The 25238-nt window shown below is 38.7% G+C and overlaps 1 protein-coding gene across 2 annotated transcripts in view; it reads right to left on the reverse strand.

Annotated features, from left to right (window-relative positions):
* Positions 1–12321: 12321 nt before the first annotated feature.
* Positions 12322–25238, reverse strand: part of NUCB2 (nucleobindin 2) — a 31063-nt gene continuing 18146 nt past the window's right edge. For both annotated transcript variants that reach the window (XM_049821014.1, XM_049821015.1), the window contains exons 6-13: positions 24271–24456; positions 23544–23634; positions 21932–21990; positions 20305–20397; positions 19139–19228; positions 18391–18561; positions 17982–18063; positions 12322–16186 (exon numbers count right to left, since the gene is read on the reverse strand). In XM_049821014.1, coding sequence (XP_049676971.1) covers positions 16074–16186; positions 17982–18063; positions 18391–18561; positions 19139–19228; positions 20305–20397; positions 21932–21990; positions 23544–23634; positions 24271–24456 — 885 coding nt within the window. In that variant the 3' untranslated portion in view covers positions 12322–16073. The remainder of the gene's footprint in view (positions 16187–17981; positions 18064–18390; positions 18562–19138; positions 19229–20304; positions 20398–21931; positions 21991–23543; positions 23635–24270; positions 24457–25238) is intronic.

Genomic DNA, 25238 nt, shown 5'->3' on the forward strand with positions numbered 1-25238 from the left:
CAGCAAGCATCCATGCCAGCAGCAGAAGCCCTTGACTTCAGTGAACTTCAAATAAGGCCCCCATGTTCAATCCTGGGCCTTTAAATCCAAGAGAGCTTGCTAGGGAGTTCATTAGCACCAGGATTTCCCACTTAGGGTTGGGCACTATTAGGGTAATGGGGTGGGAAGCTGACTCAAGTAGCCCCTGACAGTGCCTTTGCTACAACAGTGATGCTGTTCCCAGTGTTCTATGTTAAAAGTCTCCTTCTGGTTCAGTATATCCTGGGAACTTCTTCCTGTGCCTTGTGAATAAAAATCTTGTTTTATTTCCTTTTTCCTAACATGAGAGAATATGGCCCTGTGCATATTGTATAATCCTGTATACTGAAGTATTTGAGTGATTTGAATGTTTATGTTGTGTTCTGAGATCAGCTTGCCCTGTTTGTCAAGCACGTGAAAAGAGGTTGTAGTGAGGTGGGTGCTGGTCTCTTTTCCCAAGTAACAAGTGTTAGGACAAGAGGAAATGGCCCCAAGTTACTCTAGGGGAGGTTTAGATTGGATATTAGGAAAAATTTCTTCACCAAAAGAGTTATCAAGCATTGGAGCAGGCTGCCCAGGGAAGTGGTTGAGTCACCATCCTTGGAGGTATTTAAAAGACAGGTAGATATGGTGCTTAGGGATATGTTTAGTGGTCTTGGCAGTGTTGGGTTTACAGTTGGACTCGATGATCTTAAAGATCTTTTCCAACCTAAATGACTATGATTCTAAGTTCTTGCAGTCTCCTGGTGAGTGCATACAAGTAATGGGAACCATATCTTCCACACCCTGCCTTTGCCCCAGATGCATTTTTCCAGGGTTGTTAGCTCTACTTTAGCTTTAAAACTTGAGAAAAAAAGTTAGCAAGATAATGCTTCTTTCATGGGATGGGTGGAGAAGAGCAGTGAGATGACCAGGAAGATTGGAGTGTTCTTCTTGCAAAATGTATGGATTTTGTTGGAGCAGAGTGCCCAGAGAGCAGCTTTCTTACGTAAAATGATGGCAAATTTTGACCTTGAGGGTAAAGAAGCTACCCTATGCAGCTGTCCCTGATGAGGTTTTAGAAGATGACTAGCACTCTCTGGGTGTGCTGATCACTGAATACATGATGGTGGCTTGATTTTAAAGAACTAATGCCCGGCTTCACCAGCCATGGAGAAAGCTCGTGCTTGCTGAGAATTCATGTAGAATTATAGGCAGTAAACAGATATTTTTCCAAAGGCAGTATCTATGTTTAGAAATGTCTTTGTAGGAAGTAGCCATTATTTTCTCACAGTTTTTCTTCTACCACGTGTGGTCTGGGCATCCATAGCTAAAATCTTTACACTTAGAATCAAACTGCTTTACTAAATGGATGCATTTGATAGTCATATTTGACCATTCAGTTTGAAAGGTTGTTCCTTCATGTTTCCTTTTCTTAACTGTGGCATAGTTGTTATTCCTTTATTTGATTTTTTTTTTTCTACTTACTATGTTCATTACTGTACATAGCCTGAAAAGTATGTCACTTCTGTTGTGTTCTTGAACAGCATCTGTTTAAGGAAAAAAATAAACAAAAAGTTCCACAGCATGCCATAGCCCTGTGACCTGCAGTCAGAACTCTTCAGTTACAGTACTACCATTCAAGATGTTTCAATGGTATCCCAAGTGTTTCTACTGTTATGTGCAGATCTGTCTTCACTGGAGAGAGTCTGTTTCCTTTGTTAAGTGGAGCTCAATCAAGCTTTAAAATGTAGGTTTCCTCAAAAGGAAGTAGAAATTTCAGTAGAAATTCAGTAGAAATCTCACATCTGATCCTACATTCTTCATTCTGCTTTTCTGTTTTGCTAGTGACACAGGAGGTGAAACCAGATCCATCCTCATAGTCTTTATTTTCTACTTCTTCCTCAGTTGGGAATAGTCCCTTAAACCAGGTAACTAAACTCACCCTGTTTCTGTTCCTTCCAGATACGCAGCACTGACATGTCACATCCGCGTTAGCCTTTGGATGCGCAGTAATGCACTTTATCTTCCAAGTGGTAACCGCTTCTCGGCTAGATGGATGAGAATGTTTGATTTTATTTTTTCAGAGAGAAGAGAATAAAGGTCTTGGCACCAAAGCCACCCCATAAATGTGTCGTGTTGGCTGAGTGGTTTGTGTTCTACTATTAAAACTGTAGTTTTCACTTCTCAGTAACGTCCCGTAACATTAAATAACTACCTGACGAGACTAGTATGAATATAAGACTCCCTGCCTGCTTATTCCCCTTGTTTGGGCTTGGCCTTGAGCAGGCTCAATGTGAAACTGCTGTGTGATCAAAAACCTTCTCTGTTATCTCTGTTAACCTCTGGCTGGATCGCCAGAGATCCCTTACTGCCTTCTCCAGGTGACTTCCATAGTAAACAAAGGTCTTCGTTTAGCAACTACTAGCATGAATCTGGGGACAACTTCTTTGGTGGTGGTGGGCAGTATACATCCCGCCCATTTCTTCCCCTTCTACACACACATTGCTGATCCCAAACCTAGGGTCCTGTAGGAGATAGAGGGGTGTGCACCTGCTGCATAAGCCATCCTGTTGCTTCTCATACCTTCCAGTAATGTTTGCCTGGTGAGGCGAGAATCATGCTCAGGAATGACATTATCAGAATGGCCTTTATAGTTTTGTTCTGTTTTAAACTAATACTTTAAAGGTTTTGTGTGGCTCTGATTTGCAGTTAGAGACAGTTTATTAGCAGCCCTGTTAGGTTCTTCTACAAAGTAGGAAGAAATAAAATTATTTACAATAGTAATAATCTCATACTGACCTATCATAAAGGGAATTAATGTATCCATAGAAATATCCACAATCTTGTATTAAAAAGTATTGCCAGATTTATACCAGTCCACAACATTTTTAGTAGTATGTTCTCATTACTCAATATTCAGTCATCACCGGTTTTCACATTGACTCTCAGGGAAACTACTCCAAACTGTGCGAAATTCAACAGATGTCTTCTTACTGATTTAAAAAATTCTGGATGCAGTTCAGAGAATGCCTGACTGAAATGGTGTGCCGGTAGTCATATTTCATTCATTTTTCTGAAACAGTTTAAATAAAAAAAAATTACTGATCAGTGTTAGTTGAGAGGTTTGATTTGATCCTTAATGAGTTATAGAGGGTGAGTGCTGTTAGTTCATTTTTAAAGTTTACAGTGTGGCTATAGCTCATTCAGTGCATAACTTTGGGATGGAAAATTTTATAATTTCCATATTATTCTGACATATAGAAATACTTCCTTAAAGTTATACTCTCCTTTAGGTAAGATTCCAATACCTCTAATAACTTTGTGGGGTGTCTTATTCCATTATCCAGCCACACTAGAAGAAGCTTGAGTGTTTGCAAACTAGTATTCAAATTTAAACTAACTTCCAAGACATAACAAACAATAATAAAACAATACAGTTTACCTGCAAGCTTGAGTTGAAAGGCTTGCTCTACACAATGTTGAGTTGCTGGATGAAAAACCTCACACCTTAATATTTTAATATTGTCAGATGTCTTTGGAGACAACTGTTGTTTGCTCATATAGAAACATAATCCATTTTCTCCAATATTAGTTTTTATGACTTGGTTGGCTTCAGGTAACACTGTCTAGTGTTCCTGGCTCTGATACATACATACATATAATGCTTGATGTTGTTGGGTACAAAATTTGATATGGAAAGTTCAAGACAGACAGTCTTATTGACTGTGGTTTGTGTAAGAATTTCTCTTATCTTGGAGACAAAAGGAGACTTTGCTAAAGCAAGAGAGAAAGTCTTCCATTAAAAAGCTGCTGCAGTAAAATTCTCTTGGAACACTAAGCCAAGAGTGATTTATTACAGAATAAAGAATTGCAACAGGAAAAAATTATATGCCTGCTGTTCTTTGAGTGCTCTGTACCTGAACTCAGTTAGACACTGCACTTCCATGCATATATACACAGTGTGTCATACTGCATATGTTAGAAGAGAGACATTTTGCTCTTTGTTAACGGGTGTGGGGGTTTTTCTGGCAGCAGGAATAAGATCAAAGTATGAGTCCTATCAACATGATAGCAATTAAGCACTTGTCTTGAGTAGGCTGGTTTTGGCCCATTCACCATCAATTCCACCAACTAAAATATTCTGTTGCTTTGCTACAAAATAAGAAAAGATCTGTAGTTTGAGGACAAACTAGTTAAGAAGTAACCCCCAGACAAGGGTTTGATGCTAACACTCCTCAAGTATGAAATCTAAAATCTATATTGCTTTCTCACCACTAGAATTTTACAGCAGGGTAAATAAGAAATTACATCTTGTGGTTGAGAGAGGAGAGGGAAAGTGAAATTGCTCCTGCCAGATGTGATATCTCTGGGAAAGCAAACTGGTGGTGAAATGGCTGGGTTAAAGATAACAGAAACTCAAATTTATTTTTTTATTAATTTTTTTTTTTACCAGCCACTTTACTTTTAGCAAATTTCATAGTGGAGAATATAACATTCTTCACTCATTTTGAAATAAAACAATTCAAGGAAAGCAAAAATCCAAGTTAAAGTCAACCTTCGTTTATATCAGTTTGTGGGAACTTTTGTAGAGACTCTCACTAGCAAAAATAACATGCCAAGTAAATATATGTACTGGCGTGCTGCATGGACTAATTCAATAGAAAGCTACAGCCAGGGTCTCCTGGGGCTGAATCATGCTTGCACAGTGACTTGTAAGTTACACCTTCCTGTCCCAAATGACTCTGTACAGCCGAAATAAAATTATTTTCCCCCTCAAGTTACATCAAGTAGTGCTCTGTACTGCCCTTAAAGTGAAAGGACCCATAGATGTATTATACATACCTGGAAGCCTTAGAAATATCTCTTTTGTGATGGGTTTCTCCAGGCTTTGTACATTACTTTGAAAGCAATTTTTTTTTGGCAAACCTGAAAGCTGTAGATGTTAGCTGAAGCACAGACTATAAGTAGATGCAGTTGCCTGAGTGGCCCAGTAGCTCTTGTCTGATGTTATCCTTGATTATATCCTCCAGTACTCACTGGATTTGAATCTCTTCAGGGCAGAAATCACTGACTCTACACACACACAGACACAGAGAGATGATATAGTATTTGCTAATGCTAGATAAGCAGATAAAGATGTGAAAAGGATGAAAGAAACTTGATTAATTAGCTCTTTATAGCCTATATTTGGTTATTTATACAGGAAGCAAGAGGGATCTGGTCTCAGTAAGAATACAGTAAGTATGAGAAATAATATTCTTTTGACAGCTTAAACACAATGAACGCCTAGTCCTCTGGATATGAAAATGTACTTATAATTTAGCACTTGTGCGGCTACAGGGCTTCTATAACAAATGTAACATGTAATTACATATTTTATAATATTTTCCCTGGCTTATGAAGTTCTCAGCTTCTTCTTCCTAGTCCTTCTCACGGTCACCAAAACAGCTATGCCAGCACAATTTAAAATGTGGCGAATTATGGAGTACGAGTGGTTTCCCTGCTGCAGGAGGAACAATCTGTTTACTTTCTTGTAAAGTGTCAGTGTCATCCTATTAAAAAAATACTTCCTCAGGAAAATACTTCACAAACTCGAAGAGTTATTCTTTCCCTTTTTTCTTTTTTTTTATGTAAGAGTTTCTTGAAACCTTTTAAGAGAGAGAGACTGTCAAGTCTGCTCAATGGATTAGGCTCCCTGGTTTCCAGTAGGGTACGCAGGAATACAGATGCTGTGGACACTTTGAAATTCTTAGGCTAGCTCTGTTTCTCAAGCTGAATCTAGACCTCAAGCTAGATTTAGATCTAAATCTGGAACATTTTTCTTTCTTTTGCATGCATTGGTTTGCAAGTGCAGTGCTATGTAGGTGTCTCACATTGGGACAAACAATCAGATCTGAGTGCGATTTTTTTTTTTTTTTTCATTTTTTAATACTTTATTAAGACAGTTCACGACAAAGCCTGTGAAATCTTATCAGGAGCAGTCCTTTGTTGCTCCTTTGATTCAGCCCTCTCAAAACTCTCTATTTCTGGCATGTCTATGGATATAAAGCTGGATGTCCAGGACCCAGCTGCTCTCATCTCACTCCAGAGCAGATTCTGAGTGAGCCTGAACTATGGCAGAGCTAACACAGGTTTAAAGGCAGTATGTCCTCTCCAGGTGTTTTCAAGGGGAACAAAGAGGAAAGCATAAACATGCTGCCCAAAGAACACAGGATAAAAGAGTCGCCTTGTAAACTGAGAGAATAGAATTTCCTTGTAGCACTCTTTGAATGTGTAATGGTGTCAGCAGTGAACTGCACTCCGTGGTTGTGTAAATGGAATTTGGTTTTCTTTGCATTACATTTTTGTCTCCATGAGCAAGAGACCCTTTAACTTCAGCATCTGTGAAGGATCCATCTGAGAGCAACTCATCATCTTTATACCTAAAGTGTTTAATTCCTTCGGGAAAGAAGGAATGGGCTCTGCAAGTTAAAGTGAATGACTCCACAGCAGTTGGCATGTCCATTAAACATTGCACTGCATACAATGCTGGTAGGGATAAAAAGCAAATCATCGGACTTCTTTAAATTTTATCAAGATACGATACAGCACTGCAAGGTTACTGATTGGGGGTTTCCCCTCCCCAAGACACTGAGCCTCATGGCCCCCAGAGAAACCCTTGCTGGAAGCCCATAACATAGGCAAAAAGACAAGGGTTGGGGAAGGATGAGCTTCACAGTTGCACCCTATGCAGCTGTGAAATTCCTCTGAAGAAAAGCCAAAGATGTGTTTGAAGGGTATTTGTTTCCCCAGTTAGAGAGATTCAGTGACTATGACCAACAGGGTTTGAGAGATTAAGCTGCCTTCTGTGAAGAGAATGTGCCTTCTCTGGGGAAATGGTTTCCAGACATCTTAAGATCTAGGGAAATGCTTTGCAACCTCATAGTTCCTGAGGGCCTGTGAGGGAAATGACCAGCTGTTGGAGAACTGAGAGTAGTGGTTAAGACAGCTATCTGGAGAAAATATATACTATTACTAAGAGCAATTCTGTGTAAGCCCATAGGAATAATGGTATATTCATGTGAGGGTGTCTGGGTTAGAAGAAATGGCTGCCACAGCACTGGAGACAAAGAACACTCATCCTTGTAACAGTGAGTTGAAAATCTGGGAGTCCTAAGGTGGACACTTGCTTTGAAAAATTATCCGTTTTTACACCAACCATAGCCCTACCAACTGTAAATCCAGACAGCTACTGTCTTCCAGAAATTAAACCATACCCTCACTGCATGGCAAAGCCGTTTGCTTACCTATGACAGACAGTGGCATTGTCCACTCAAGAACATGCCACTTAAGAGCATCATAAATGGTTTCGGTGGGAAGCTCTGCCCCGTTGTGCTCTCATAAACTTGGAGAAACATGAACAGTGTGTGGAGCCATGAAAGCGCCGTTCTCTTCTACGTGCACCTGAAACTGAAAAGCTTTCAGATCCACCCGGTCCTTTAGCAGAATTGCTTTCTCTTGTCTTGCAACGTTACATTGTGCGTTACATTGCACATTACTCCAGAAGAAAATCTGTACCTTTGTCTCTTGTAGATACTTCAGATAAAAAGTTTAGTATTAATGGTTTGGGATGAAAGCCCACAGTCATGCGGTGATTCAAAACAGCTTCTTCCAAATGCTTCATTTCTGTGCTTCCTTTGAACGCTAGTATTTTTTGAGGAACTGTAAGGAAAAAAGAGATACGTTTGCTTCTAGGTGCACGTTAAATTAAAAAGAACAAGAAAATGAAATGAACGCTAATCGTTCTCTCTCTCCTGCATGAACTACATGCAGTCAGCAGTACGCATGCTATCAGGAGGGGCTCGGGATGGTATGTGGCTTGCTTCTCCCTTGCCTCCGTCCGGGCAGGCGATGCTGTGCCAGGAAGATCTTCTCTGCTGCCCTGCGGATGTGGCAGGAGGCTGCCCTCTGCATCGCAGGGTGGCTTTGCCCCTTCCTTGCCAGCTGTGGGCAGATGATGTCCTCGCTCTCCAGCTGTGGGAGTGCTGGGAAGCCAGTGGTGGGAGCTGCCCCAGGAGCTTGCCCCAAGCGTCGGACAGACTGCAGCCAGCTTCTGGGCAGCGTTGAGGAGCCGTGCCCCAAGGAGAACAGCTATGGGAGAAGTGAGCTGCATTTACATGGTGCAAATGGCTGCCTCAAATAAGCTTGAGTTAGCTTTTCTTTTTTTCAACTCATAAACACGAGTTAGTTCCTCACTTTACAAAGGCTTAGATACTATACTGTGGTGGTGCATAAAAATATTTTGTTGCTTTATTGCTTAAAACGTAATTAAATTCTCTTGACTGAATAGCTGCAATTATTTAAATAACGTTTAGTACACCACTGTTGCCAGATTTGTGACTGCGGAGTCAGCTACAGCTAGCCAGCCTCCAAAGTTTCTTCTGTGTGAATTTGTTTGCAAAAGGGTGATTTAGATGCAGAAGTTTGTCACTGTTTCTTTTTAGTAACGAAGAAACCATATTGCCAAGCAGTTGGGAGTTATCTCTCTGAAGTTCTACTGATGACACGTGCATCAGGTGTGAGCAGGATGATATTAAGCCACTTTCTGAGTCAAACCACGTCTTTTCAGTTAGTCCTTTGTGGCAGTATGTGAATGCACCACATCTAATTCCAGCACCATATTTTGCCTATTTCATAACTACTGTTACAATTTTTAAAATTTTTTTAAAACAAATTTTTAAAAATGCTGTGTGCGTACTTGGTGCAACACTGGTGCAACCCTGGCTTTGTCCTGAGGAGCCCGAGAGACATCTGAAACATTTAGGACATGTCTAGACTGAAAGAGGAGCTCCGACAAAGCACATATAAACTGGCAGAGACCAAACGGATACGATGCGGACCGGTGATCGCCAGCCCTCAGTGAGGCTGGTGCTGTGTGGGCAGTCAGACAGTCATGGGCTCCAACCCGAACCCCGGCAGCGCAGGTCTGTGGTGCCACCCAACAGCACAGATGGGTCGGCAATCTCCAGCCTGCCTGCACCCACCAAAGTACCAAAAGAAAACATTGCTTTTAAGCAAATAGAAACAAAACATGTGAGTGTTGCTTTTGGGGGCAGCGGCTAAAGATCACAATAGCGGTGAGGAGTATTCCAGTGCCGGCTGCTCATCCCTCCTATTAGCCTTAGAATAAAATAATTTGCAAAAACAGTTTTCAGTGTCGAAATTGTAATACAATCAAAATAGAAACTTAGACACTTGAAACCACTTATGTGGTTTATGGTGCTTAATGCACAGGAAAGCAATCAGTCCAAACAAAAGACAGGCAGCTGTTAATCCAGAGACTGAGCCAACTAAAATGCAACTTGGGACCTGTAAATAATAGATAAATTAATAAAGACTATTCTGATGATACTGTAATTACCTGTACATTGAACTAAGTCTATGCATCAGGACAGATGATAGGCTGGTTATTTTTCTTGTCAGAGTATTGCAAACACAGCAGAAAGTTAAAATACAGATACTTATTTAGACTATGAATAGCTTATGTGATTTATTAAGTAAGTTCTTGATAATTTTTTAATACTCGGTGAACACAAATAAGTGAACATTTACAGCATTTAATTTTCCTCTTTCCTTGCTCAAAAATAAAATGCATAGAAAGAGGGTATTTATACTAAGAATTATAAAACTATTGTAGTTGAAAATGAGCTGTGGCTTTATGTGTAGTAAGCAGCATAACACTGAACACAGATAATTAAACTAGAGATACAGGGAAACTCCAATCAAAAATTTAAGGCATGCCTTGATGACCACACCCTATTCTTTTATGCCAGTTCTCATATTTAACATCATGATTTTTATCAGTTTGCTTGGCTATTCATTGGTGATCATCCTTCTCTGGGAGCTTCAGAGACTGAATGAACAAGCATCCCTAAGATGGCTCTGATGATATATGCAATTTTTACCTTTAGAATTCCTGGGAAAAAAGCTAATAGGAAACAACTTAGCAACTACATCCAAAGAAGCTGTTCCTTGAGCAGCATCAGGCGTGACAATGAGTTGGCATCTGTATAATCCTGTTTCCTCCAGCTGTATTTTTCGGAGAAATAGTGCAGCGTTGCCTTTCTTATTTCACTAAAGTGTATGACCCTACTCTAGGCGGACTATGGTTTCCAGCTGTAAATGTGAGCAGTACCTTTTCCTGGTCGGTATCTTGGGTTTTTTAAATACCAAGTGATTCTCATATTGTTGTTAATCTAGTTGTGGTGTACTGTATTCAGAGATCAAGCATGGGGACAGAGGTGTCTGTATTCAGGAAGAGCATCATTAGCTTAGTGCTCATTTGCACTTTCAGGGTCTCTTCCAAAAGGAAACAGCATAACGTAAGAAATGCATTCTTGATAAAAAACCCCAACCCTTTTGAAACATGGCAGCTGTTTTTTTGGCTCTTGAGGGACCATTCAGTTTTCAGCATCCTATTTTATTATGCCACCACGCTGCTTCTTAATTAGCTCAGTAATCCTTGTCTTAGACTCCCTCTAGTGCAGAAATGGTATGCAACTATATGTGTTTATCATGTGAAAAACCCTGTGTTACAATCGACATTGCATCACTTCTCCATGGTACCAAATGCACTGGCAAGGTCTGCACAGCCTGTCCAATAGGCGTGGGCTCAGGAACTTCACTCGTTGCTACAGAAGTATCCAGCGTCTTCCTGTGACTGTGGAAATTTCCATACATACAAGTTTGCATAGGACTCTACTCAATGGCTGAATAATTCATGCTCTCCCCCTGGCTGGGCTTGGAATTCGCACAGCGGCGTAGCTTGGCATGAAGCACAGTGGAGGTGGATGGCTGCCTGAACCTCCATCCTGCTTTCTCCACTGTCACTGGTGATAGGGAGCACAAAAATGGAAGTCCTCTTCTCAGTGTAGTATTAACAGCAATGATAAGGTAGTGGGAGAGGGTGTGAAATGAAGCATTAGAGGGGAAACTATGTATTGTATGCAGCATCACCTTCTATAACACAGAAGTGCCTCTATGGGCAGTTTCTTAGAAGATACTAGCTGTGAGCTAGTACGAGTTAAGGAAATGCACATCAGAGTGAATACAAATTGTTTGCAACGGAGACTGAGCAGCAGTCGCTGTGCAGTCATTCAGACTAACAGCTGCTTGAATTGATGGAAAAGGTGTAAAGAATGGAGAGGCCAACTTTGTAGTGCTGCTCTATCCCTGCATTTGTCACTGAAAAATATAGCAGGTTTAGAAACTGGTATCTCTGAAAAAAAAATTACTTTCCTTCCTTGATATTGTACTCTACTACTCAAGCAAGTATGCAGGCTGTTATTTAGCACAGTATTGGAGAGTATAATTATAAAAAGTGTACGACTGGATACAACGTGATTCTGGCAAATATAGCTTTTAAAGCATTAGAAAACATTAGGGTAACTGTAGGTGGGTTTGATACCTGCCATCTGTGGATGAGTAAATAACAGGACTTAAGCTAGTTCCTCATTTCCCGTTATGTAAAAAAAAAAAAAAAGAAAAGTTCACTTTTAGAAATGTAGCTAAACTACAGCCAGTGTTGCTGTTTTCAGATGGGACTCTCATTTCACTAACTTGGTACAACTACCTCTTAATTTCAGTAAGTAACAGATATTATTTGAGGATGTAAACAAGGAAGTACTTCTGGGGCCAACCTTAGGGACAGCTCCTGGCATCCACCACCTACTTATGCATAAATTACAGAAGGACAATCCATAGCTCAGAGCTTCACTTCTTTGCAAAATGCCACCATACATCAATTTTTTCTTAATCAAGATAGACTCTTCCATTTTGTAAATGTGGCTGTGGATCTCCCCAAGACACACATTGCCACAGCCATTATGCCATCCTGAAATGGCTGACATCTGGCTTTGAAGGCAAAATCTGTAAGCAAAGAGAAAGCAACCTACAGAAAAATCTGTTACTAAACCTGTGGGTGCTTCACTTTCTCTGGGATGTCTGCTTTGAAATTGAACAGTCAGAAAAGCATGTGGTGTTGTCAAGAGTTTGTAATGCTGTTGCAGCAGCATTTTAATTAGTTGGTTTTGTATTTTTATGAATATAGAAAATTAAGCATTCAAGTAATTAGTGAATAGCTATTGCAGTGAGGCAGCTGGTGCCAGGGAAGAACAAAAGAAACTTCTATCTTGCTATAAATTACTTTTCACATCTTTTCAGGAAGCAAAAAGTGGAGGGCAAACAGGATGGGCCACTAAGCAGAAATGCAAAGTTGTGCATATAGACAAGATCTAAACCCGCCTCTTTCCCACCCGCTTAAAATAAAACACTAGACGTCTGTCACTGCACTGAGTTTCAGTTTAATCCAGTTAAAAACTAATCTATACAAAGTCCAGAGTGGGGCGCTTTTTTTTCCCTACATATATTGCACTGGAGGATATGAATTTGTACAACATTGACCAAATCTTACCCCTTCATCCTCCTACCAAAACCCCAGCCAAGTACAAAACCAAATCTCTGCATCTTTGTCTTGGAACTGGTGTCTGTATGAAGTTACATTCAGTTTTCTTGTCATCACCTCCTAAACAAAAAGCAGAGTACAGGTGAAAGCACTGGTGCCCATGATATTCCAGTCCCTTATTTATCTGTGATTAGAGCTTGCTACTTCCTCACTTAGCTATGAGCTTAGTTTAATAATTTTTTTTTTCAACTTTAAAAAGCTCCTGAGAAATCAGTACCATGGCAGAAACAGCTGCTTTTAGTGGCTAATACTTTTAGTTTCTTTTATGGAAGAGAGAACCCAATTAAAAGAAGACATCAGCATCGAAAACAACACACACATTAAAAAACAACAAATCTGCTAAACATTTCATGTGTAAGCATGACTTCAGCACATTGTATAACCTTTAAGGCAGATGTTCCTCACAGTGAGATAACTCTTACTTAAACCACACTTCAGAACTGATCCACAAAAATAAGTTTGGTGACTTTATTACACTCAGCTGGAGACCTCTTTTAGCCTCGGCCTGAAGAACGATAGCCTTCCTCTACAGAGGAGGATGAGATGGACAGTATTGGGTGAACGCAGTCTGTTGATAAACCAGACCCGACAGGTCATCTTTTGAAAGAACATCCACTCAGTCCTCGTTATCTTTGTGGACATGTGACACAGGTACCCATGCATATGAGATTTTTTAATTGGGTGGACAAGCATGAAGTTCTAGTTTGGGCTCTCATCTCAAAAACATTTAGGCGACAAACTTAAGATATGTTCAGTAGGAATTCAATAACTTAAGCATTACGAGGACTGAGGCTCTGACTTCCACACAGTTTAGGGCAAATAATTGTCAGTTTGACTAAACCTTGATTATTGGTAGAGATAAATCCAATCACCAATTCTAAGGTTTAAAAAAAATGCCTGTTTCCACTTCTAAAAGAAGAACAGAAAATCTGTTGTATGTTGCTAAACTGCAAGCCTACTAATTAAATTAACACTGATAAGAACATTTAGGTATCAGATAGCAACTGAAGGAAAGATGTGCACCATTTTATGCTGAACGCACCTCAGTGCCTAGCTGAAACGCAAAATGAGGAACTTTTGCTAATGCTAACTCACGATGAAATGACAAGTGAAATCTCTGGCTTCTCACAAGCGGCTTCCTCAGTCAGCGACGCTCACTACACTGTGGCGAGCAGAAGCTGAGCGCAGCACCCAAGTTACAACAGTTCTTTACAAAACTCTGGATGTTTCAAAGTAAATGGAATAAGGGGATATAATGCCCATCTCCAACAGCAGGGAGAGTCAGAATCTTATCATCAAATTGGAAGCGGTTGCACTGAAACTGAAGCTTGAGCATTACATTACAAAGCATGTCGTTACATATAATGACATTTGTTAGGAGGCAGATGTAGCCTGAAGGAATGATTTGTATGGTAGAAATGCCTTCACACCAAAGGTTTCAGTCCTTGATCCTCTACAAACATCTGGGGCTGTATCATTTCTCCTCTGTAAACCTTCATGTGGGATGGGGAGAACACAAAAAAAGATTCCCCTCACCTTTTCCACGACATTTAAATAATTCCCTCTTTGTTTCCCTCCTTGCTCTGTTATCCATTATCAGGCTACAACCCCAAAGCCAGGGCTGTGCACTGAGAAACGCTATTAGTCTGGATGTAGTTCTAACTATGTCTGGGCCTCTCAGCAAACAGATGAAGTTGTTGAAAGGTATTTTAGTCTCCTGACAAAGACATAATCAAACTGACGTTAGAATTGCATGGAAATGACAAACAGTGGAGACACTGGTTTGGGAAACTAAATTAAAATGTTAATGACTTGCATAGAGAACAACAACAAAAAAAAGGTAAAAGAAGTCCAATTGTTTGAGTGGTATAAATGAAGGAAATGTGACATGACAGCTAACAAGACGAAACAGATAAGGAAACCTAATCTGTTCTGGCAGTGAGTTCTATTGTGTGGAGAACAAGAATATGCTCAGGCCTGATGAAAGAAGCCTTAAACATGGAAGGAATGTGCCTAGCTTCTATCAATCAAAATTCTTCAGAGTGAGAAACTTCCCAAATGTCAATACAAAATGTTAGTAATTGCTTCCTGTCTAATTTGAGTTTGCCTAAAATCTTCAGGTCTTACTCTGAAAGGAACATCTTTCTATGACAGAGGCTTGCCTCTGTTTCTTTGCTCAAAACCCAAATGATGTCCCTTAATGACACTGTCAGCAGTTAGCCACAGAACAGGAAGGAAATGCAAAGGATGCTTGCCAAGGTGTGTGTGTGTGTATCAGTTCAAAGCCAGCGTTATACAATCAGAACAATCCATGTTTTAAACAAAATAAAACACCACAAAGCCCCAAGCAAACAAAAAAACCCAAACAGGGTTTACACTTTAGGATACTTTCAGTCTGAAATGAATAACAAGCAAGGACAATTACACAACTTTTCAACATTATAGTAAAACCCACAGGAAAATAAACTTATTTTAAAATCTTGGCTTACAATATTAGGGACCTATCCTGGTTCAATACCAAAATAATACAATCAATAGCACCCCTGTTTCAGGACACTTCATAAACTTACACCATCTGCTGAAAGACTAATAAGAGTTAATAGGGAGACTCTTTAAGTCAAAGATTCATGTCTGAGAAGAGCTTTCTGAAGCACACGGTGCATTTTGAAAAATCCGGTATAATCATAGGAGGTAGGATAATCAGCACAGAAAAAGACAATGAGTCTTGTTCTGTTTTGCACAATATTTCCATCAACATAAAAAAGCTTACTTAATAACATGCAAAATTTTGAGATCAGCTGGCACCTGATGAAGGAAACAGGGACAAAAGTACCGTCCCAAGAGCCAGTTGAATGTTCAACTGCTATACAGAATTAATCTCAACAAGGAGGACGGTTCAGATCAATACACCAGAAGTACAGTATTCCTTTTCAAGGCTTACAGTGAAATTCTTAGGCTTCTGTAAACATTAAAAATATTCACTGCTCCACGTAATTCTTTGCTGTGTTTAGATTTTAGAAAGTGCAAATTTTCTGTGATTAAGGATTAGAAGTTTGATTTTTATTTGGTCTCAAAGAAGAAAGGGTTTGGTAGTGCTGGAAATGGTAGGCCTTTATCTGTGGTCTTCATTTCCCCATTTTTGCTTCTCAGCATTTCCAGAAAGAGTTTCTACATAAAACTAGACCTAACGACATTCAGGCCAGTTCCCTGCTTCCTCTCTGAGAAGATTCCAATTCATGCCTAAACACAGAATGGCAGACATCTCCTCCCTTTTTGTAAGAGAAGAGTTCAACAGCTCAGTCCCCTGGCCATAAAAATCTTTAGTATTAATAGTTTCCTCAATCCCCTCCTCCATTATAGCCTCTAAATGATCCCCTTGTTCTGTTTCTCACTGATGCACTGGAGACAAAATTAGTTTAATTTATGATTCAGATCTGATTGATACTTCATCTCTAACATTCCCAATGATTTTACAATCTGGGGAAGAAAGTATAGAGTTCATGTTTCACTCCGATTTCCTGCCCCCCACCCCCCAAATAATAAAGATGCTATAAAGTTGAGGCACAAGTGGTTAAGGGTGAACTTGATCAGTTCTAGCTGCTGGTTCTTGGACATGTCCTGGTGGTAAAGGCTGATCACCTCCCGCAGGATGTTTCGGTGCATCTCCAACTTTGTGTTCCCCGGCTGTAAAAGAAGAATAAAACCATTTGTAACTTCTCAATTAAATTGGCCCCCAACATTGAAAGTATCTAAAGGAAAGTTTCTAGTGTAGGGACAATCAAACAAAACCTTCTGGTTTTTTTGTTTGTAAGTGGAATCAAGAATTTTGTATGTGACTAACAATGAAATCGGATTGGGATTACTCAACAGACTGCATTATTATAATATTCAGTGTTTCCTCTTGGATTACTAGTTGTATCTGTTTTCTGTGAAATATTTTTACTTCCGTAACACATTGGTTCTTTGGAGATTGTTCTTTTTGAAATACATTACGTGTTTATGAAACCTTTAATCCCAATATGGGAAGCTTGGGAAAAAAAAAATTAACATCTTGCTCCTGCATTTTACTCCTCACTGTGTCAACAATAATTACAACATTCTCTCTTTGCCTACCTTTGAATAATACTGTTTCATAGTTTGCTGAAGATTTCAGAACTTGCAACTGCATTTTTGTGTTGGTTTTTTTTTCTTAAATGGCCCTTAGTAGCTCCAGTAGCTTACAGATTAGAAATATTGTCTACTTGAACCTCCTTAACTCACTGAATGAGTAGTGACTAGTTTTGGCTAATATAATGAATACTTATGACACCTGATTAAATGACTTTGCAGAAAGTTTTTACATAAAATGTGTGTTAAGAACAGTATCTGCTACAATATTGACAAAAGATGTATCATTAGTCCAACTCCTAGGGCATCTGCTATTACACAGGATGTTTTTACTGAAGGTGAGGGAAAGTGAGGCACTCGTATCTAAGGATCATAAAATGAAATTACCCAAAGGCAATATGGAAGCAAATGAAAGACAAAATTAAATTGGTACTGTAATTTCATTATTTCTCTTCACAGAACTGAGTGGCTTAGGAATAGAATTTCAGGGTACTCAACAAAGTAAGCTGTAATCACTGAATATAGCATTTAAGGTTTGAAATCCCACTGTTGGCCTTACAGGAACAGTTTAGAGCTTCCAGTATTCAAAAGGCTGCCCGGATATAGTCTGAAGCCTTATGTTTGAGATCAATGTCAAGAAATTCTTGAGCTCTACTGATAATGTTAGCATATGAACATGGAAGCCAATAAAGCCATATTAGTTTCAACCTTTCTAGACGGGGACAAAAAGCTAAGTCTTAAAACACAAAAAAAGCATGGACAATGTGTGATGGATAAGAAGTGCTAACGTATACCTGACCATTTTGTTGCCACCAATGAGCAAATGCAATGATTTGTTATGACAATATCGACTTCTGAGGGTGTTGAAGCAGTTGGTCATTCATACTGTCTAGAACTATCTTGTCATGTCATTTTGTGCCCAACTGTGGTAAATTGGCTGCTGAAGATGGACTTGTTGAAAGCATTTAAATGCTTTCATCTGTTCTGCAGTCTGACACTGGTAATGCAGCCATAGAATATCAGACAGACCTGGTAATTTGTATGTCCCTATTCTTCTCTGGATGCTCAGGAATCCTAGATATACTAGATCTCAATATTTTTGGTCTGACAGGTACAACACAATCTTTCTCTGTCCATTTGATGCCTTGAGTTAGAGCTCTGTTTTTTTACTATGGACTTAAAAGCACTGAGATTTCAGGAATACTTTAGAAGAGTTCCATACTTCCCTCTTAAAGACAGTTTAGTGAATGTCTCTACAGAGATCATTAAAACCACATTATATTAACAATTTCAACAGAAAATGCAGTTTTAATGACTTTTACATTGGAGATCTTATTTTAAAGTTTGTGTATCTACACTGAAAGACACATACGGGGTTGAAATTTCAGTTCTCCAGCTGGTCCGGCAGGAGGATTTCCTTGCTGTAGTTTCTTTTGTTCCATCTGTTTTACAACCTGGTGAAAAATAAAACACGACAGTTGAAAAACTTAAATCTGTCAGCTTTCTCTGATATGACATAAATGAATACACTTAAAACAAATTTTGCAGTCATTATGTAAAATCTTTGTTAATGTGTATATTACTGAGTTGAGATGCTTGCATTGTTTGCTATAATCCTGAATACTATTATGTTTTGCTGTGGTACCATTAGTTTAGAATTCAGCTGGGAGTCATGTGAGAAATCAAGGTAAAGAATGCTCCAGAGTTGAGGACTGTCATGAGCTGTTACACATGTAAGGATACAGAAAAGGCAAAAAAAAATTCTGTTCTCAAAAGTGTACCTGCTGAAGCTCTTGTTTCTGAGCCTGAAGCTGGTCATGCTGCCTCTGTAGCTCTTCTTTCTGCTTCTGAAGATCTTCTGCCTTCTTTCTAAGTTCATCTTCCTGCTGAGAAATATGACTTTCAAATTCCTTCAGCTCTTCCTCAGTGAAGAGCTGCTGTTGATCTAGTGTCTGCAAGAAAATACATACAAGCGTGACTACTTAGCCAGGAATGCATATATATTTTTATTATCTTCCCACTGAAATTATTATTAGCTGAATTGTACAGTTCAATAAACAACACTCAATTTTCATCCAAATACCAGACATGACACTGTAAAAGGTTAGTACACTCACTGTAAGAAACAGCAAAATAGCCGTTTCTCAGCTATTTTCTCAGCAAAATTCTATTACAGATGTAGAGGGAGGAGAAAAAATTCCTCTTCCTTCCAGCTGAGCTCTTATCTTCCCTTTAAAGTGATTCATAAACAAAATGTCCATTTTCTGCTTGAAAAGCATGTGGGAAAAGCTCTTCTAGAATCCACCGGGTGGCGCAAGACCTTTTCTGTTTGTGTGTGCCCCATAAAGATTACATCTGCATTACATTAGTCTGCTACATTTTGTACTTTACATTTAGTTAAGGCGCTTAACCACACACATACCAAAATGGCACTGGAAAAAAGCAAAGGTCAGAGACATGCCATTTGTTCTCCTGGTTGGAGTGATGGTAATAGTACCATATGTTGCACTTGGAACATATTTTCATTACCTCCCAGCTATCTGGCTCCAAAAATTCTTTTTTCTCTGTAGCTCGCAGGAACTCTTCCAAAGTCACTAGCCGGTCCTTGTTGATATCAACCTATTTGAAGCAAAAAATTAAACTCAACCTAAAGGACAGGTTTTGGTGGAGCTAATGTTTCATTTCATCATGCAAATATCTTCAAATATAACCATTTTATTTTTAAACTGTCCCATTCTCAAGGGAGTGCCTGCAACATCTTCTGAAAACTTCTCTCACAAGCTTACAAAGCTTAACAAAAATGGAAATAAAAAGCAAATCCTCACATTTTACTTCAAAATTCATTGGCTTTATTGGAAACATTATTTGTGGTCACAGCCCCAACACTAGTAGTGGCATGCATGAGAAAATGTTCATTTTGAAAGCGGCATTTTGAGAAAAATGTTTTGTAGCTTTCTGGTAATAATTTTGTAACTGTGAGTCAGAGTAATCTCCGCTGTTGGATGGGGAGGTTTTGAAACATCAAAAAAACCCCAACTAAATTGTGTCAGAATCCTTTAAGGGGAAGGGAGGAAATGCTTCCCTTTATGACTAATAGAAGACCAGTCTTGCTCCGTTCCTCACGCTTAAGGAATATAGTTGAATACAGAAAAGATACAAGTGAAAAACACGGTAGTTCAAAACATCTTCTTCCCTTTCCTCTGTCTCCTGAACTGAAAACCTATCAGAACCAGTAGAGCTATTCACTGTCATAGGGGATACCTTGAGCTCTGAGCCCTCCTCTGAAGAGACAAAGGTGAGGTATGTGAAGGAAAACATTGATCTACTGCCTCTTTTCACACCTAAATCTTACCAATTTGCCAAGTGCAAAACCACATTTAGTGTCTTCCCTGTTTGACACAAAACTCACATGGAATTTCTATTGAATCTCAGTATCTGCAAAAGATGGAGGCGACAGCACAATTCCTTCTCTGAACTTCTTAAATAAAAACTAGTCAGCAGGCATTTACATCAGAACATGGGAACAGGGCTTGAGAATTGTAACTTTATGTGAATCCCAACACTAAGAGCATTCAGTGTGACAGGTGTAGTTGGACAATCCTTTCTGCTGTACTTGGACAACACTTCCTGTCAGGAGGACTGTATTTCTTGAACACAGAAGGAAATCAGCAGCTCTACTGAACATCAGTCCCCACCTCATTCATTACGTGTTCTCTCATTCTTAGCCTTTCTTCTTCCATTTCAACCATGTCATCCTCTTCATTTTTGGGATCATAGACTTTTTCTAGCTGAAAATCAAAATTAGCAAATGTTAGTTCGGAGAAAGGGCTGCTTTCAAATGACAGCATATTTGGAACAGTAGCGCAAGATGTTGCTAAAAACATGAGTTCACCATTTTTTCAATAGAGTGAGCGTGTGTGTGTAATTCTCCTCTTTTAGCATAGTATTTAAGCAACAAGTGAGCCTTTCATTGCTAAGAATGAAGTTTTCAGTTAATTCATGTGGTCTGTTATAGTTCAGTGTTGTGGACGTTACAGCAAAATTGACCTCGGCAGACACAGTCTGATCCTACACTTGATTCAAAGCAGGCAGGGTTTCCACGTGGTTTCTGGAACAGGAGAGAGTAGCTTTTTTACCAGAGCATGCAGCTAACCCTGTAAGCATTCAGGATATCACAAGACAAACTAAGTGCTTAATTTAATGGTCCACTGCTCTTCTTGCACAATGTCCTTCTGGTGAGTTCATGCTTATTTGCTTTTACTTAGTTTTCTTAGGTATTTAGCTTTGCTTGCTTAGCCATAGGTAATCTTAAGGCCCCAGATTATTTGTTTTTAAACTACAAAACTGCAAAATGGTGGGACATATCTGTCAAAAAAGACTGCCATATATCTTCATTGTATTAGAGGGGATTATGGCAAAGTATTGTTAGAAGCCTGTATTTGCAAATTTAATTTCTTCAAAAATTTACAGTAGTTTGAATTTATAAGCTTCTATATATACTGTTTAGTGCATGTGCTCCCTGACTCATGAAACCTAGAAAAAATTACAAGACTAGATATTGACAGCCATAGTACTGGATCTTTGAGTGGAAAGTTTAAGGTTTTTTTCTGCTATACCAAAACAGAACCTACTGCAAAAACGAAGACCAAGGCCTTTTGTTTATTCATGGATTCTGCAATTCCCATTCCTGTAGAATTTCCAAACATTGCTGTCATTACCCCTCTGGGAGGCAAAGAAGTACTAATATTTGCATTTTCACAGCCAACAAACCAAAGATTAAAGAAACTAAGAGCCTGTCTACTTTATCAGATATACATGTCCTCCAAAGTAGCTAGATAGAAAATACATGAAATTTCTGTAGCCGCTTCTACAATGTGCTGTCTTCGAGCCAATTCACATGAGTGTGACCCTTTTTCTCTCAACAAGTCTTATGACTTGTTGATTAGCACTGAATGAGCACAGCTACCCAGCTTTAGAACCTCTACCAGGCTGCATCTAGCTAAAGCAGGAGTGCAGCTCTCTGCAGTGCAACTTACACAGGTAGAGCTATCCTGCAGATTAATAATAAAATCTCAGGCAAGCCTGTGGCAGAGAAGTGCATGAACACTAGATCTCTGGTGTCTGAGTCCTATGCTTCAACTACTTTATCTTCCCTGCTGATACATTTTTATACTTTTGTAGAAACATTAAGGATACACAAAACTTGGCATGAATACTCTAATTTTTAGTCCAAAGCCCCCATATATCTTTGAAAAAATACAGACAGCCCTGTAACCATTTAGTGAAACCAGTTAAGTTTCTGAACTTTTTTTTTTTTTTTACCTCTTTAGTAAATAGGGCTTCCAATTCTTGCTCATCCAGGAAACCATCATTATTGACATCTACAAAAAGAAGTGTTGAAAATACGAGTATGTACAGAAAGTAATACATGTTATAGATCTCTGTGAGTTAAGTAAGTATCAGCATCCACATCTTACGTGGATTAAAAACATCATTTAACAAGAAGCTGGTTACATGAGTTGTTTTTTCTGTTTAGGTTTTTATCAGGCATTGGCTGAACTGTATTGCCATTTCTGGCTGGTTGGTTAGACAAGTCTGGAACAATCTCCCTACTTCTTAGCAAAATGAAAAAGGTCACAAAAGGATTGCACAGAGTGCAATTGCCAAAAAACGTTGCTGAGAACAAGTTGTCCCAATTTAACAACTAGATTTGCAAACAGATTCAGGAGCAATAAAAATCTGTAGAAAAACTTTGTTAACCAACAGTATGACTCTCCAAAAAACCTAAAGAAGTATGTGAAAATCTATATAAATATGCAGCGCTTGAGAAGAGATCACTGTAAAATAACTTTTCATGACAAATTAAAAGAGAATACTTGATAACTAACAATCCATCTTTTATCCTACATTCTACTCTGAATATTGTTAGACTACATCTGAAATTGAAAGACAACGTCTATTTCAAATAAGCATTATTATGCAATCTTTTTGTTTAATTGCTTCAAAGTTTTTCATATACTAAGCTCTAAGGCAAAGGGTTATTTTGACTATTTCTGTTTTGGTAAGATTTGCATAAAAAAGCTACCAAAAATTTTCAGAAAATTATCTTTCAAGATCTCTTTCTAGAGAGAATAAATAAGGTTAATAACTATAATCAATTTTTATATATTTTGTAAACCAAGATAAAAGTTCAGACTCAAGCTAGAACACTTCAGTTAAATTGTCATCTTTGGGATTAGTCAAATTCTAAGTACTGTTCAAGCCTTCACAGCCCAGTGCCAGGCAGGATCTGCTTAAGGGTACTTTATTATGAAGCATTTAACGATGTCAAAATATAAGGTTATACATTTATATAATCACTTTTAAAGCAAAATGCCCATTGAGATGCATCCTCATCTCTGCTCCTATTTTATTGTTTCTAGCTGCACACTGCTTAGAAATATAGAGGCAGGATTGGGGGGAAATTTGGTTTTTGTTTTATTAAGGAAATCTTGCAGCTTTTGAAGAGGCTTGGCACTTCTGTGGCCATTCCAAAGATAAGGGGTGTCTGCCACTTATCTGCAGAGATGATGAGAAAGCACGTTTTCCCACGGATACCTCTGAGGATTTATTCCTAGTACGTAGTGTGTAAGCAATGTTATAGATGTGGACAGCCCTCTAAGTATCCATACTTCCCTAAGGAATCACTACTAGTTATTTGCTGTATGATTTTATGAGTAGTTAAACAAAACTCTGTTTCCAACTTTTAAACCCCATTTAAAACTTTGCAGTAAACTTACAAAAAATAACATAAATATTTTGTCCTCTAACTCTTCAGATTCATCCAAATTACTTGAGGTGTAAGTCTTCATCCTAGCATAAGACAAACTTGCCCTCAGCAGAAGGTAACAGAAAGTCACTTCACTTGTTCATTAAATTAAACTAAACCTCTTACCGTGTAATTTGAAAAATGTTTTGGGGTCAAATTCATTCGGATCTAGTCCATCTGCTTCTTCCCACACCTCTTTCAGTTGATCTTTGCTTCCCTATAGATTGGTTACAAAGAAAAACTATTCAAAATATGATTAAGTGTAAATTTTCTGCATTACCTTTGCATTATGGTTTCTCTGAAAGGCTTTATTTTCTCATTAGTCATGTTGCAAACGGAATCAATGGAATTTTCTTTAATTCTCTTTTGTTCAGGTCTAATACTTTCATTAGACAGAAAGGCCCAGGCAAAGAGGTGGTGTCAAGGAAATGCATATTCTGTGGAAAGGAACAGCTGTAATCATCACTCATTGCCACACAGACTCATCTAGAAATAACAGCTAAAGGAAGTTAAATTAGTTTGCCTTTTCTAGAGCAAATGGTACTGTGATGCAGTTCCTTGCAGGCCAGGCATACCATGAAGGCATCCCTACAGTTCTGAATACCATTCTGGTTTCTTCCTCATGAGTTTTATCTTCTTTGTAAATAGTAATTCTGCCAGCAAATATCATACTTGTATAGAAAAAATGGGGGTATATATAGTGGGTTTTGTAATGCTCTCTGCGTTGCTCCCACACTGCTCCCATGTCAATGAGAAGAGGCAAATGCTGAGAATAAGTAGATACACCCTTCTCTTTATTAGCTTTTTCTCTCTGGAAACGAAAGCTTCATGTAAGAAGAGACTGTGGCCTTACAGGATGGTGAACTTTAGGGTGATCACCATGTTTTTTCTTCATCTCCTCAAATTTGGATTCTTCTCGCTGCCTCTTTTCTTCATCCAGTGTTTTTAAATACTCTCTCCTCTCATGTTCTTTCATCATCTCATATTTCTTAAACTCCTCATGGCGGGTCTTATCATAGTTTTCCAGATCACTTGTAGCCTAAAAATATAGATATATGTAGATATATGGTTATGCCACACAATTATGTTAACACATATGACAATAAAACCACTGTATTGTTCAGATCTGGGGCCAAGGCTGGCCATATTGCCATACTCCTTTTAAACATGAGGTAGACTAGTTGGGGGTTTCCTTTCACGTGACAGTGATGCAAAAACATCTCTCCTCACTTTGTTATTTTCACAGAAATTAATTTGCAAGGGTTCAACTGCTAGACAATTTTTGCAACTACACAGTACTGTAAGAAGTCATCAAGGTGTCCTTTCTCATCAATTAATAATAAATTAACTCAAGTTAAGTAAGTCCCATACGAATTAAGTGCAGCTTCAAATAGTACCATTAACCTGCTTGATTATTTCAGAATAAGAACTTCTGTAGGTTATCCTACCTTTTAATGAAAAAAGTGCCTTCATTAATAATGGGAGTTAGTCTGCAGTAGCTTAATACAGATTAAATCAAAAAACACAATTATATTGAGAGAAAGGGTGTGAGGGGAGAATTTCTGACAAGGACCTGTATAGAGTTTAAAGATGTATCATTTTCAGACAGCTCAAGCTATTAAAGGATGTTTTGGTAGTGCTTTTCAAAGTAACATGTTTATAACTGATATAGCCGCTCCATTATTTACCTTTCAGTTTTCAGATTCACTGTACCTTTTCAAAAACAATTCCAAAGCAACGATCCCCTAAAATGCCCATTACACTCTGTCAATATCTCAGCTGAGAATGGAGAAATTAGAAGACAGAAAAAAACCAAACATG

Source organism: Accipiter gentilis, chromosome 17 (assembly GCF_929443795.1).
Source record: "Accipiter gentilis chromosome 17, bAccGen1.1, whole genome shotgun sequence".
Classification (NCBI taxonomy): Eukaryota; Metazoa; Chordata; class Aves; order Accipitriformes; family Accipitridae; genus Astur; species Astur gentilis.